This window comes from Prenolepis imparis, unplaced genomic scaffold (assembly GCF_030444845.1).
Source record: "Prenolepis imparis isolate NDT839.2.m4 unplaced genomic scaffold, iyPreImpa1.0 SCAF_100, whole genome shotgun sequence".
Lineage (NCBI taxonomy): Eukaryota > Metazoa > Arthropoda > Insecta > Hymenoptera > Formicidae > Prenolepis > Prenolepis imparis.
Window position 1 is genome coordinate 47,501 of NW_028141258.1, and position 13,195 is coordinate 60,695.

Consider the following 13,195-nt stretch of genomic DNA (forward strand, 5'->3'; position numbering starts at 1 on the left):
TCGATGACCCTTCCAGCGGCAACATTACAACCTGATGAAGCTCAAGCAGGACCACTATCGGCGTGGTCACCAGGTGGTGGTTCCACCGGAAGCGGACACAATTTAGCTACAGGGCGCTTGAGAACGGCGCTGGCGGTCCTCAGGCTGATCACGCGAACCAGTCCGTCCGGGCCCGGGTGTAATTTCGTAATTCGTGCCAGGGCCCATCTCGCGGGCGGCAGCAACTCGTTCTTGATTAACACGAGGCTGCCAACCGCGAGATTGGGACAGCTCTTTCTCCATTTTTTTAGTTGTTGCAAGTGATGCACGTATTCGGCTGACCATCGTTTCCAGAGATGGTCGCGCATGCTTGAGATTAGGGCCCATCGCGACGACAGGCGCTTTTGGTCGACGTCCAATAGAGACGGCTCGAGGGCGTTGATCAGCGGCTCTCCAATCAGAAGATGACCTGGGGTCAGGGCGGTCAAGTCCGCCGGGTCGTTGCTGAGTGCGTGCAGAGGACGTGAGTTGAGGCACGCCTCGACCTGGACCAACAGCGTTGACATCTCTTCGTACGTGAGGGAATGCTCTCCGATAATCCTCCGCAGGTGATACTTGACCGACTTGACCCCGGCCTCCCAAAGACCTCCAAAGTGAGGCGCTCCGGGCGGAATAAAGGACCAGTCGGTGCCCAGGTTAGCTAGGCTGGCGGCGCATTCGTTGTAGAATGCAGAGGCAGCCCTAAACATTGAGCGGAGCTCGCGTGCGGCTCCCTGGAAGTTACTTCCGTTGTCGCTCACCAGGTGATGACAAGGACCCCTTCGGGAGGTAAAACGCTTGAAGGCGGCTAAAAAGGAGTCAGTCGTCAGATCAGAAGCCACTTCGAGGTGGAAGACAGGCAAATAAATAAACAAATATATCCCTTAATGGCCTTATGGCCCCGTCCCTTCGTTGTACGGAGAGGGACCGGCCCAGCGTAGTCAACTCCGGATGACTGGAAGGGTCGGCCGGGACGCGTTCGTTCCGCTGGCAGCTGGCCCATTTGCTGCTCAGCGATGACGGCCCTGAATCGAGCGCAACGAACGCACTTGTGGATGACATCCCGCACGAGAGAGTTGGCCTGGAGAATCCAAACCTGCCTCAAAAGAAGACTGCGGGTAAGCTGAGGGCCATGAAGCGAGGCGACGTGTGCCTCGCGGACGAACAGGAGCGTGAGGTGGTTGGACTTAGCCAAGATTAGAGGATACTTCTCCGCGTACGGCAGCAGCGCATGTTGGAGGCGGCCACCCAGACGCAGCAGCCCTTGGCAGTCCAAGAACGGTCGGAGAGGTAGAAGAGGTGAGCGCGCAGGAAGAGGTTGCGACCGGCTCAGCTTCGCGATCTCGTCCGGAAAGTCCGACAGCTGCGCAATTCGAACCCAGCGTTGGCGACCTGCGTCCAATTCTTTCTGTGTGATGAATCCGGACCGCTTATCCTGTGGGTTATGTACATTGTGACAGAATCTGAAACAGAGAGCTGTGGTACGAAGTAAGCGTGGGAGGGATGAGAATTGGAGGAGGACAGGGTGGTCCTCTCTGGGAAGCGCGACGACTCGCAACTCCTCCTCTCCCATCCGAGAATCCCCAGCGTCCGGTGCCGACCAAATATAGTCGGGGTCGCTCAGCCAGGGCGGTCCCTCCCACCAAAGCGTCAAGTCAGACAGGTCGTCAGGCGTGATCCCCCTGGTTGCTGTATCCGCCGGGTTGTCCGCGGTCGTCACATATCTCCAGCTCTGAGGCGGCACGAGGCCTTGTAGTTCTGCTACTCGATTGCAGACAAAGGGTTTCCACCGGGAAAGGTGAGAGCGGATCCAGGCCAGCACGACCATAGCGTCCGTCCAGGCGAGAATCGGAGCGTCAACGAGATCAAGGCCCTCGGCTGTGGCGCGGAGGAGTCTGGCGACCAGTAGGGCGCCGCACAGCTCTAGCCGCGGGATGGAGACCGGCTTGACCGGGGCGACCCTAGTTTTGGCGACCAGCAGTCGCACGGAGACGTAGCCAGCGTCATCGGTGCACCGGAGATATACTGCAGCCGCATAGGCACGGCTAGATGCATCGGAGAATCCGTGTAGCTCGACGGAACCTTTCGTGTCGTGGTACCCGACCCAACCGGGAATGGTCAGTCGATCCAAGCGTGGCAGGCTTCCTGCAAACCCGGTCCATGAAGACTGGAGTTTCTCGGGCAGGGATTGATCCCACTCGATTCCGGTCATCCATAAGTCCTGGATGAATATTTTGCCGAACACCAGCACCGGCGAAGCCCAGCCTAGCGGATCGAAGAAGCGGGCCACTTCTGACAAGATGGTCCGCTTAGTGTTGCCGGCCGTCCTCGCCGTCAGTGCAACGCGTAGAGCGAAGCTGTCATCTGTTGGACTCCACAGCACGCCCAAGGTGCTCACTCCTTCGCGGTCATGAAACAGCTTCGACGTCGAGCCGTCGACCGGACACAGCTCCAGTACATTTGAGGCCCACTTGCTTAGCTCAAAACTTCCATCCTTGAGGAGCGCGACGAGCTGCCGTTGGGTCTCCAACGCGTGATCCAGAGTGTGACCGCCGGTAAGGATGTTGTCGACGTACGAGTTGGTCCGGATGGCAGCTGCTCCAAGCGGATAGTCCCGTTGCCCATCGTCCGAAAGCTGAATCAGTGTGCGGAGGGCCAGGTAGGGTGCCGGTGCCGTCCCGTAGACCACCGTTAGTAGACGGAAATCTCGAACCTCGGCCATGGGATTCGGACGCCACAAGATACGCTGCAGATGAGTTTGCTCCGGGTGGACCAGGATCTGTCTAAACATTTTTACGATGTCAGTTGTGAACGCATAACAGTAGATATACTAGGCGGGTTCTAACTACGGGGCAATGAGGGGGGGTGAGGGGCGAGGGGAACCCAGGGCGCGGGGGAATGACGTCACGCGGGGAGGGGGAATGACGTCACGCGGGAGGCGTCCGCGATGTACCGCGATGTACCGCGAGGGGTCCGCGGGGAGGGGGAGCGTCCGCGATTTTGGTGCAGGATCCGCGAGGGGTCCGCGGGGAGGGGGAGCGTCCGCGAGGGGTCCGCGCGGAGAGGGAAGCGTCCGCGATTTTAGGATCCGCGGGGTGGGGGTGGCGTCCGCGATTTTGGAGCCGGGTCCGCGAGGGGTCCGCGGGGCGAGAGGAACGCAAAGGAGAGCGCGAGGCGAACGCGAGAGAGAGATGACGCACGCGAAGGAGAGAGATAGCGGTCGCGAGATAGTGCGAGATGGCTAGGTAGCGAGATGACGCGAGGCGTTCGCGAAGGAGAGCGCGAGGCGCACGCGATAGAGATGACGCAAGAGCGCGAGAGATAGCGCGAAATGATGAGAGGTAGCGAGATGATGCGGCGATGGAGAGCGCGATAGCTGATGCAGCGAAGGAGAACGCAAAGAGAGAGGCGTTCGTAAGAGAAACTTTTTTTTTTTTTTTTTTAATAATATTTATAGTAATTTTTAATTAATAATAAGATTTTAATAGGAGGAAGGGGAGAGAGGACTTATTCTAAAATAAATACATTTATTTAATATTTAAAATAATGTTTATTTATAACTGTGTGTGTGTGTGCAATGATACAATTTTGTGTGTGTGTGTGTGTTTAAAAATATAAGAATGATAAAAAATATGAATATAAGAATAATATAAAATATGAATATAATTCATATAAATATAATAAAATTGATATAAAATTTAAATATAAAATATAAAGTATAAAACTTAAAATATGAAATATAATAATACAATAATAATATAAAAATGTAAAATGTATACAGCAACGTGATGGTGGCTGCGAGGTGGTGGGTGTCGGCGGACGTTGGCGCGGCACGATGATGCAGCGGCCGTGAAAGGCTCCTGCATAACAGAAAAAAAGTTTTTATTAATTAATTTAATAATTTTATGAGTCATTTTATTATTTTATTAATTTATAAATGAAAAGAAATACTTACAACAATTATTCCTCCTCAGAGGATTCTCTATGCTCAGCATAGGAAAATCTAGAAACGTTCGACTGGAATAGGAGAGAGCGTTTTTTCGGATCATCCCATAGTTTCATAGACCATAGTTGATATTTTAGAGCATCGGTATGAGGTTTTTTCAAACCTATTTCGCGCCCGTGTAATGCCTGCACAATTGAATTTACTGGAGTATTCGTCGATAGTGCTGGAACATTGGTATCTGCACCGAAGTAACGTTTGCGTAGCGATCTTCTTATTTCTTCAAGTCGCGCGATTCGAGCTGTCCGTGATTGCAAATTTTTAATTAATAATTTCTTTGGGTTGATTTTCATTCCGAAAATTCTCATTAGTTCTTGCGGGCATTCTAGCAAATCGATACAACCATCGCAATCTGGCTCCCACATACAGTAAAACGTTTTATCAATTTCATGCAATCCCATTAAAGCACATTCTTTCAGCTCAGCAACCGTCACCAACACAAGTTGTTCCAGTAATTCAATGTATTCCTCCAGAGTTATCATCTTTACAACACGTTTTCCCTTCAATTAGAGTATATCTTACAGTTTCATGCAACCGCACAGCATGAGCATGCGAGTATAAGTCTGCTACTCTATGACACGACACATATATTATAATGTTGCTCCCCTCTTGATTTTAATTCTACATCTTTCTTCATCTCTTCATCTCTCTGTTCTAACTGGAGTATCATCTAGCTCATCATTTTTCTACATCTCCAGAGAGTTTTGTCGACTATGTATATCAGACAGGGAAGAAATAATTAAACACAGTTTAACAGTAAAATAATTTATTTGTTGCAAGCATTATAAATAATTTCATTTATAGCACAAGTTATCAATTCACAATCTATAAGTGATTCGCTATTAAACATATTACTATCACGTATCGCCTTTGCGGCATTGCTCACATCGCGGATATTATCACATTGTAAAATATTTACAAATTGCTTAAATTTTTCATTAACACTATAAGTATTCTCACACAGCCAGGAATACATATGATCAATACATTTGTCGAAATCGAATAAATGTAGTAACGTTGATGGTTTCATGTACAAAGAATTATCAGATAATGTAATTTTTATAATTTTTGAAGTATACATGTTAACCGCTTCGAGTGTCAGATCACTAATCCATAGCGGAGTTTCAGTTAGCTGCTCAATGTCTGCTCGTTTCCGCATTAGAGATTTCCATGTTTCAATGGGTAATATTATTTGATTGCCTCGATTATCACCGAGAGCCAATTCCACATATGATACAGCTCCAACGCTGATTCCTATTTCCAAATATTTGTATGATGTTGGGGTTAAGACGTATCTTCTTCCAAGTATATAAGCCGCACGATGAGATGAAGCGCTACAAAAATTTTTATTGAAAATAATTAGAACAATATTTCAAAAATTATTTAAAAATCATTATTGAAAAATTCATTTAACAGATAATATTGAAACTTATTTGTCACATTTCTTCTTGCACAAAACATTGCTCTCTTGTACTGGAACGTAATAATTCATGCTGGCGGAGTACATTTTAAAAGAACCTTTTCAATCGATTGAGCAATGTGATACTAAATTATTTTTAAATTTTATCCATAATATCCATTGTGATGGGGTGGGGATTATTGCTGATCCGATATTATTTTCAACCAATCAAAGCACCGATGCACAGCTGCTGCTATGACATCAGTCCCAGGTGTTCAAAATGCAGCATATTCAAAATTTTCAAGCGCCGATGCGCGGCTGCTATGACATCATCCTCAAATGAAATGTTAGAATTATTGTCAAGGTCAAAATGTGCAAAATGTAACATATTCAAAATTTAAAGCGCTAATGCACAGCTGCTGCTATGACATCAGACCCAGGTGTTCAAAATGCAGCATATTCAAAATTTTCAAGCGCCGATGCGCGGCTGCTATGATATCATCCTCAAATGAAATGTTAGAATTATTGTCAAGGTCAAAATGTGCAAAATGCAACATATTCAAAATTTTAAGCGCTAATGCACAGCTGCTGCTATGACATCAGACCCAGGTGTTCAAAATGCAGCATATTCAAAATTTTCAAGCGCCGATGCGCGGCTGCTATGACATCATCCTCAAATGAAATGTTAGAATTATTGTCAAGGTCAAAATGTGCAAAATGTAACATATTCAAAATTTAAAGCGCTAATGCACAGCTGCTGCTATGACATCAGACCCAGGTGTTCAAAATGCAGCATATTCAAAATTTTCAAGCGCCGATGCGCGGCTGCTATGATATCATCCTCAAATGAAATGTTAGAATTATTGTCAAGGTCAAAATGTGCAAAATGCAACATATTCAAAATTTTAAGCGCTAATGCACAGCTACTGCTATGACATCAGACCCAGGTGTTCAAAATGCAGCATATTCAAAATTTTCAAGCGCCGATGCGCGGCTGCTATGACATCATCCTCAAATGAAATGTTAGAATTATTGTCAAGGTCAAAATGTGCAAAATGTAACATATTCAAAATTTTAAGCGCTAATGCACAGCTGCTGCTATGACATCAATCCCAGGTGTTCTAAATGCAACATATTCAAAATTTTCAAGCCCCGATGGGCGGCTGCTATGACATCATCCTCAAATGAAATGTTAGAATTATTGTCAAGGTCAAATGTGCAAAATGCAACATATTCGAGTTTTTCAAGTGTCAGTGATCAAATAAAAATGCTGGTAAGGAGGCATACTCTGTCAGTATCTTTGTCAGAGGTTCAGCAAGAGCATCTCAAAAATGGCACAATTGGAAGCAAGTTTGTTGGAGCAAGCCGCAAGGGTGAATTCGGTGGAAGAATATATTGTGTGGGAGCAGCAATGTGACGAATACATCGAATCACTGGAAGAACAAAGTCGAATAAAACGTCCACGATTGCCGATCGGAGTTCGACAATCGCTTATCTCCCAAATCGCGCGTCTCGAAGGGTTGAAGAATTCGGTACGCAGACGTTTTGTACACGCAGGTGCCGGAAGCAGTTCGCGAGACATCGGACTCATATGGCGAGAGATTGATACGGCGTTCGAGAGCCGCATCTTGACTGGTGCGGTGATAAACAGCAATCACATCGAACCTCGTCAATTTCTAGAGGATGCCAAAGACATTGTGATCAGACACGTGCAAAAAGTATTGCAAAAATACCCTAGTGTGAAAGTGAACACTATGTTTAATGGCGAGTTCGTGTCGGGCGATAAGCGTGCTAATAAAACTATCAATACAAAAAACTTTGAAATCTTTCACACCTCCGATTTACATGATTGGTACGATCACCGCGTTATCGAGCCCACGCTAGCATCACTAGAAGAATTTCAGGAACGCGATAGTGGTTGGGCATTGTCGCGAATAATCAATTCAATTGTAAATATAAACAAGTATAATCCAATGCGTGCGGGATGTCACATTAAATTGCCGCGAGAAATAATGATGAAAAAAGCGGTGGTGAACGTGCAATCAAAAGACAATGCATGTTTTGCGTGGGCTGTGGTCGCTGCTCTGTACCCCGCCGAAAGAAATGTGCAACTAGAATCTTCATATCCCCATTACACAACAGTGTTGAATCTCCAGGACATTGAGTTTCCAGTGACTGTGAATCAAATTAAGAAATTTGAACTATCAAACAACATTTCGATAAATGTGTACAGCATCGAAGAAAAGAACATTGTCTCGATACGTCTCAGCGAGCAAAAGAAAGACAGACACGTCAACTTGCTGTACGTGGAAGACAGCAACAGCGTTGGACATTTCACCTGGATCAAGAATCTCTCCCGACTTGTCAGCTCACAATTGAGCAAAAACAATGACAGAAAATATATCTGCGATCGGTATGTATATTTATTGCAAATTATATATTAAATAATCATAAAATAATTATAAAGTGTTTATAATTGTTATTTTACAGATGTCTGCATTATTTCGGTTCGGAAGACAAGTTGCAGTCACATATGGTAGACTGCGGAAAGATGAATGACTGCGCTATCCGGTTACCGAGCGATAAGGACAAGTGGCTCGCGTTCAACAACTTTAATCGCAAAGAGCGACTTCCTTTTGTCGTATACGCTGACCTCGAATGTGTGCTGACAAAGACGGATAAGAAGGAAGAAGAAAAGAATTTATATCAACATCACCAAGTATTTAGTATAGCATATTATGTACATTGCTCATATGATGATTCATTATCCGAGTATTATTCTCGTCGTAGTGTAGATTGCGTTTCGTGGTTTTCCGAACAACTACAAAATTTAGCGATACGCGTAAAGAATATTTTAGCAACTAATGTCCCCATGGTAAATTTAACATCAGACGAGTGGGAAAAATTTCATAGCGCGACGCATTGTCATATATGCGAGAAACCATTCATGCAAGATGACGATACACGCGTACGCGATCATTGCCATCTGACCGGGCGGTACAGAGGTCCCGCGCACTCAAATTGCAACTTAAATTATAAAAACTCTTTTTGTATTCCAATAGTATTTCATAATTTATCCGGTTACGACTCACATTTCATAATTAAGGAAATAGCTACAGCGTTCGAAGGGGGAATCGAATTACTTCCAATAACTAAAGAAAAATATATATCATTTACAAAAACTGTCAATAGTACCAACGATGACAAAGATTGGAAAGCTTGCATAAAATTACGTTTTATCGATTCATATAAATTTCTCAATACTAGTCTCGACAAATTGGCATCATTTCTAAGTAAAGATAAACTCAAAAATTTACAATTGAAATTTCAAAATTTATCTACCGAAAATTTCAATTTATTAACACGGAAAGGTGTCTTTCCGTATGAATACATCAACTGTTTTGAAAGGATGCATGATACGTGTCTACCACCGCGCGAATCGTTTTATAGTTCCTTGACCGGCGACACTGTATCCGAGAACGATTACGCGCACGCTGAAAACGTAGGGGAGCGGTTCTCCATTCGAACGCTGGGCGAATATAGCGACTTATATTTAAAAACTGGTGTTATGTTATTAGCCGACATTTTTGAAAATTTCCGGGATAAATGTATCGAGAGTTATGGGCTCGACCCCGCGTATTACTATACTCTCCCCGGGTATACGTGGGACGCCATGTTAAAGCACACAAAAATTACATTCGAATTACTTACAGACGTTGACATGGTAATGTTTATCGAACGGGGTATACGCGGCGGTCTGAGTCAATGTTCAAACAGATATGCACACGCTAATAACAAGTACATGCAGTCGTACGATCCATTGAAACCATCTTCATATCTAATGTATTTCGATGTAAATAATTTGTATGGATGGGCAATGTGTCAACCATTGCCTTATGCTGATTTTCAATTGGTCGACGATGTATCTAATTTCGACACATCATCTATCGCGCTCGATTCACCCACAGGCTACATCCTCGAGGTAGATTTAGAATATCCGCGACATCTTCACGACACGCACACTGACCTACCGTTTTGCCCGACACGCGACAAGCCACCAGGCAAGCGGGAAGATAAGCTTCTCGCAACGCTATACGACAAGAAGCGATATGTGATACATTACCGCAACCTGCAGCAATGTACGCGTCACGGCCTTCGCGTTGCAAAGATACATCGCATATTACAATTCGCGCAATCTCCATGGCTTCGAAATTATATCGAACTTAATACGCAATTTAGAACGCAAGCAAAAAATGATTTTGAAAAAAATTTATATAAATTGATGAATAATGCAGTATTCGGCAAAACGATGGAAAATGTGCGTAATTGGGTTGATGTAAAACTTATCACACATTGGGAAGGAAGATACGGTGCAGAGGCAATGATTGCGAAACCAAATTTCCACAGTAGAAGCATCTTTTCGGAAAATCTAATCGCTATCGAATTACGCAAACTCGAGGTAAAATTTTATAAACCAATCTATGTTGGCATGTGCATACTCGACATCTCCAAAACATGTTTATATGAATTTCATCATGAGTACATGTCACCGCTGTATCGTGACAGATGCCGGGTAATGTACACCGACACAGACAGCCTAATATACCACATCGAATGTGAAGATGTATACGAGAATATAAAGCGCAACCTCGACAAATTTGATAAGAGCGATTACACTGCAGACAATGTGTACGGTATACCGCTCGTGAATAAAAAGGTACCTGGTCTAATGAAAGATGAAAACAACGGTGTGATTATGACCGAATTTGTAGGGCTTAGAGCAAAAATGTATGCCTTGCAAGTGGATGGCAAGAAAGATACGAAAAAAGTAAAAGGTGTCAAGAGTAACGTTGTCGCGAGAACGATAACGTTTGATGATTACACGCGGTGTTTGAATGAAGAGATTGAAATGACACGTAGTCAGTCATGTATAAGATCGAAATTGCATGAAGTATACACCATTCGTGAGACGAAAATTGCTCTAAGTTCTCACGATGACAAGCGGTATATCATACCTGAAACCACTGATACATTACCATGGGGACATTACAAAATACCTTTGTAAATAATATTTGTTGTAAAATATGTATATTTTGTATAAATATGTATATTATATGTATATTTGTATTTATAAAATTATTAGATAAATATATTGTAAAATAAACAGTGTACAAATATTTTAAATAAATGTTTATAATACATTATTTTTATGAATCCATGAGTTGTGAGATTTATCCAGTCCCAACCATTTCACATAAACATCATCACCTTTTTTCCGCAAAACCTTTTCCACGAGATATACATCGGGATTTGCAAAGTGATGTAACTCGTACTCGTAGAATCCTCCGGCGACGGAATTTCCGCGCGAATCTTCAAGTATATATGTCGCAGGATTAGTTTTCTGCACTTTGATAATTTTAAATATTTCGGTAGTCCAATTTGGTGTAAAACCTTTTTCGAAGATGGTCTTGAATTTACTCACGCGTACCTGACAGCCTACTTTAAATCTTGCCGGAGCAGCAATTTTTACGTTACTGTATACCGTATTTAAAAGTTTTTCGGCAATCTCCGGAGTAACATCGATAGGTTTCATGCCGATAGTGCGATGTTTTCGTGCATTGTACTCTGCAACGAGTCGGGACAGCGCGTCGATCCACTTGTAATTGCCGTTAAGTGTAAACATTTTCCACATATTGTTCTTTAAAGTACGATTAAATCGTTCCACTACTGAGGCTTTCATAACAGAATACGTCGAGTAATGATTGATGTTGTGTTTTTTTACGAGTTTCTGCACATTTGCATTGTAAAATTCTTTTCCTCTATCGGTTTGAACGTTTCTCGGACATCTCTTGCTATCTCGAATTATCTCGGCGATAGCGTCAGCTGTTTCGCGTCCGCTCTTATTCTTGAGCGGCACGGCCCATGCATACTTGCTCAACACATCGATGACGGTGAGTATGTAATTGTACCTTTGTTGACTCTTGCATAAGGACGCATCTCGACCACGTCAGCTTGCCACAGATCGTCGTATCCACGTACTATGACGCGTCTACGCGGAAAATTTCTTCTCGCTGGAGCGTGCAATTCCTCCACGAGTAGCTGCTTTTCAGAGGTGTTTGGTCGAGGCATATTTGTAATAATGTGATATAATTTTCACATACAGTTCTTTATGTATCTTTTGATGTAGGCTGCGTTACAACCATTTTATCCAGCGTTAATAACAGCGCCTGCATATTCCTTTCAAGCCTGATTATTTTTTTCTCAATTTCTTTCTGTTGATCTCTCAAAAGCTTGACACTCGCTTCGACATATCGTTTGTTGGCTGCATCATTATCATCTTCCGGTTGCGCTACACGTCGTATCTTGCGCGACCTTGCGTCATAGCCGGAGGTTGTTAGACACAGAGTGTTATCGCGCATGTAATTTCTTAGTAATCCATTCCATTGATAATATGAATTATTATTCGACGTTCCAAGTGATAATCCAAATTTATTAATCGACATTTCGATACCACTAATATATATTATATTGACAGACTGACTCGTATCGTGGATGTATAACTTATTTTATAATAATACCAGCTTCATAAAGTTCCTCGAAAATCGACAATATTTCATTATCGTGGGCGTTGTTGCCGGCTTGACGTGAAGCTTCAAGCAATCGCAGACGATCTACCAACTCGTTGGGATCATTCCAATGCACGTAATCAATCTTATTATTGTTTAAGATCATAGCACGCGGTATACCTTTTCCAGATTTTTTATCAGAGAATAATGGTGCGATTATATATTTATATTTGTATCCCTTGTTACCTAATACAGGCTGATTCACATTACCATTTCGTCTGTGCGCATTTGTTCTTATTAATATACTTTTGTAGTTTTGCAAGTCATTTGCAGTATATATTTCATCGTCGGGAATTCTCTTGAAAACCAACTCGTAAAGACCTGCTGTTCCAACATATTTTGAGCCATCGATAATTATATTATCATTTTTATCCACATCGAAATTTTTATTACCGAGCATCATTCCTTTGTCGATAAATTTAACACCGTATACGTAATCCATCTTGGAATTTTTATCTTGACTCAATATAGCTGCCACATATTTTTGAGCAAGTGGACCCAGGTGATTTCGCAATGAATTTTGACCCTCAGATGTTTGTAATGAATGTTGAATTGATGTCACAAGCGATTCAGGTGAAGTCTCGAAAATTTCCTCGATAGACGTCTTATCATGCAATAATTGCCTTGGTTGTACATCTTGTATCGGAGTAGAAGTAGTGGCATCCAATAATTGTTGCATTCGCCTGTTTTTATTCGCTTTGGAGTAGAAGTTATATCTGTTGCGGATTAGAGAGAGAGAGAGATAGAGAGAGAGAGATAGAGAGATAGAGAGAGAGAAGGAGAGGGTGTGCTTATATGTGTGTGTGTAAGGTGCAACGCGGATGCACGTTCTCTTCGCAACGAGCGCGCAGCCGGTTGCGACAATTAACGCGCTCAAATTTGGCGCGGCGACACGCGCTTTCCGCCCGTGCGCCAATGGCACCACGACGCGCCCCGCTATATCGCGTCGCAGCGCGCGGTTCGCGCGCTAAATATCACCGCCGTTTAATCGCTCACGAGTAACCGTTCCGTGGGCGAAAACAATAACGACGAAAACAAACGGCTTTGTCCTCCGACTTTCGAGAGGATTCGATATCTTTATATTACAAAATCACAAATACTGTGATTTTGTCTCAGAATCTTCTCGAAGGTCAGCGGAATAAAGACCGT

General features: G+C 43.5%; 3 protein-coding genes across 3 annotated transcripts; 1 reads left to right on the top strand and 2 right to left on the bottom strand.

Annotated features, from left to right (window-relative positions):
* Window positions 1-41: 41 nt before the first annotated feature.
* Window positions 42-728, bottom strand: LOC145947566 (uncharacterized). The gene has a single exon (XM_083057361.1). The coding sequence runs from the start codon at window positions 726-728 to the stop codon at window positions 42-44; it is 687 nt and encodes a 228-aa protein (XP_082913487.1).
* A 116-nt stretch (window positions 729-844) lies between these two features.
* Window positions 845-2,809, bottom strand: LOC145947567 (uncharacterized). Its single transcript, XM_083057363.1, has one exon. The coding sequence runs from the start codon at window positions 2,807-2,809 to the stop codon at window positions 845-847; it is 1,965 nt and encodes a 654-aa protein (XP_082913489.1).
* Window positions 2,810-9,963: 7,154 nt separating this feature from the next.
* On the top strand, window positions 9,964-10,485 carry LOC145947568 (uncharacterized). The gene has a single exon (XM_083057364.1). The coding sequence runs from the start codon at window positions 9,964-9,966 to the stop codon at window positions 10,483-10,485; it is 522 nt and encodes a 173-aa protein (XP_082913490.1).
* Window positions 10,486-13,195: the final 2,710 nt, after the last annotated feature.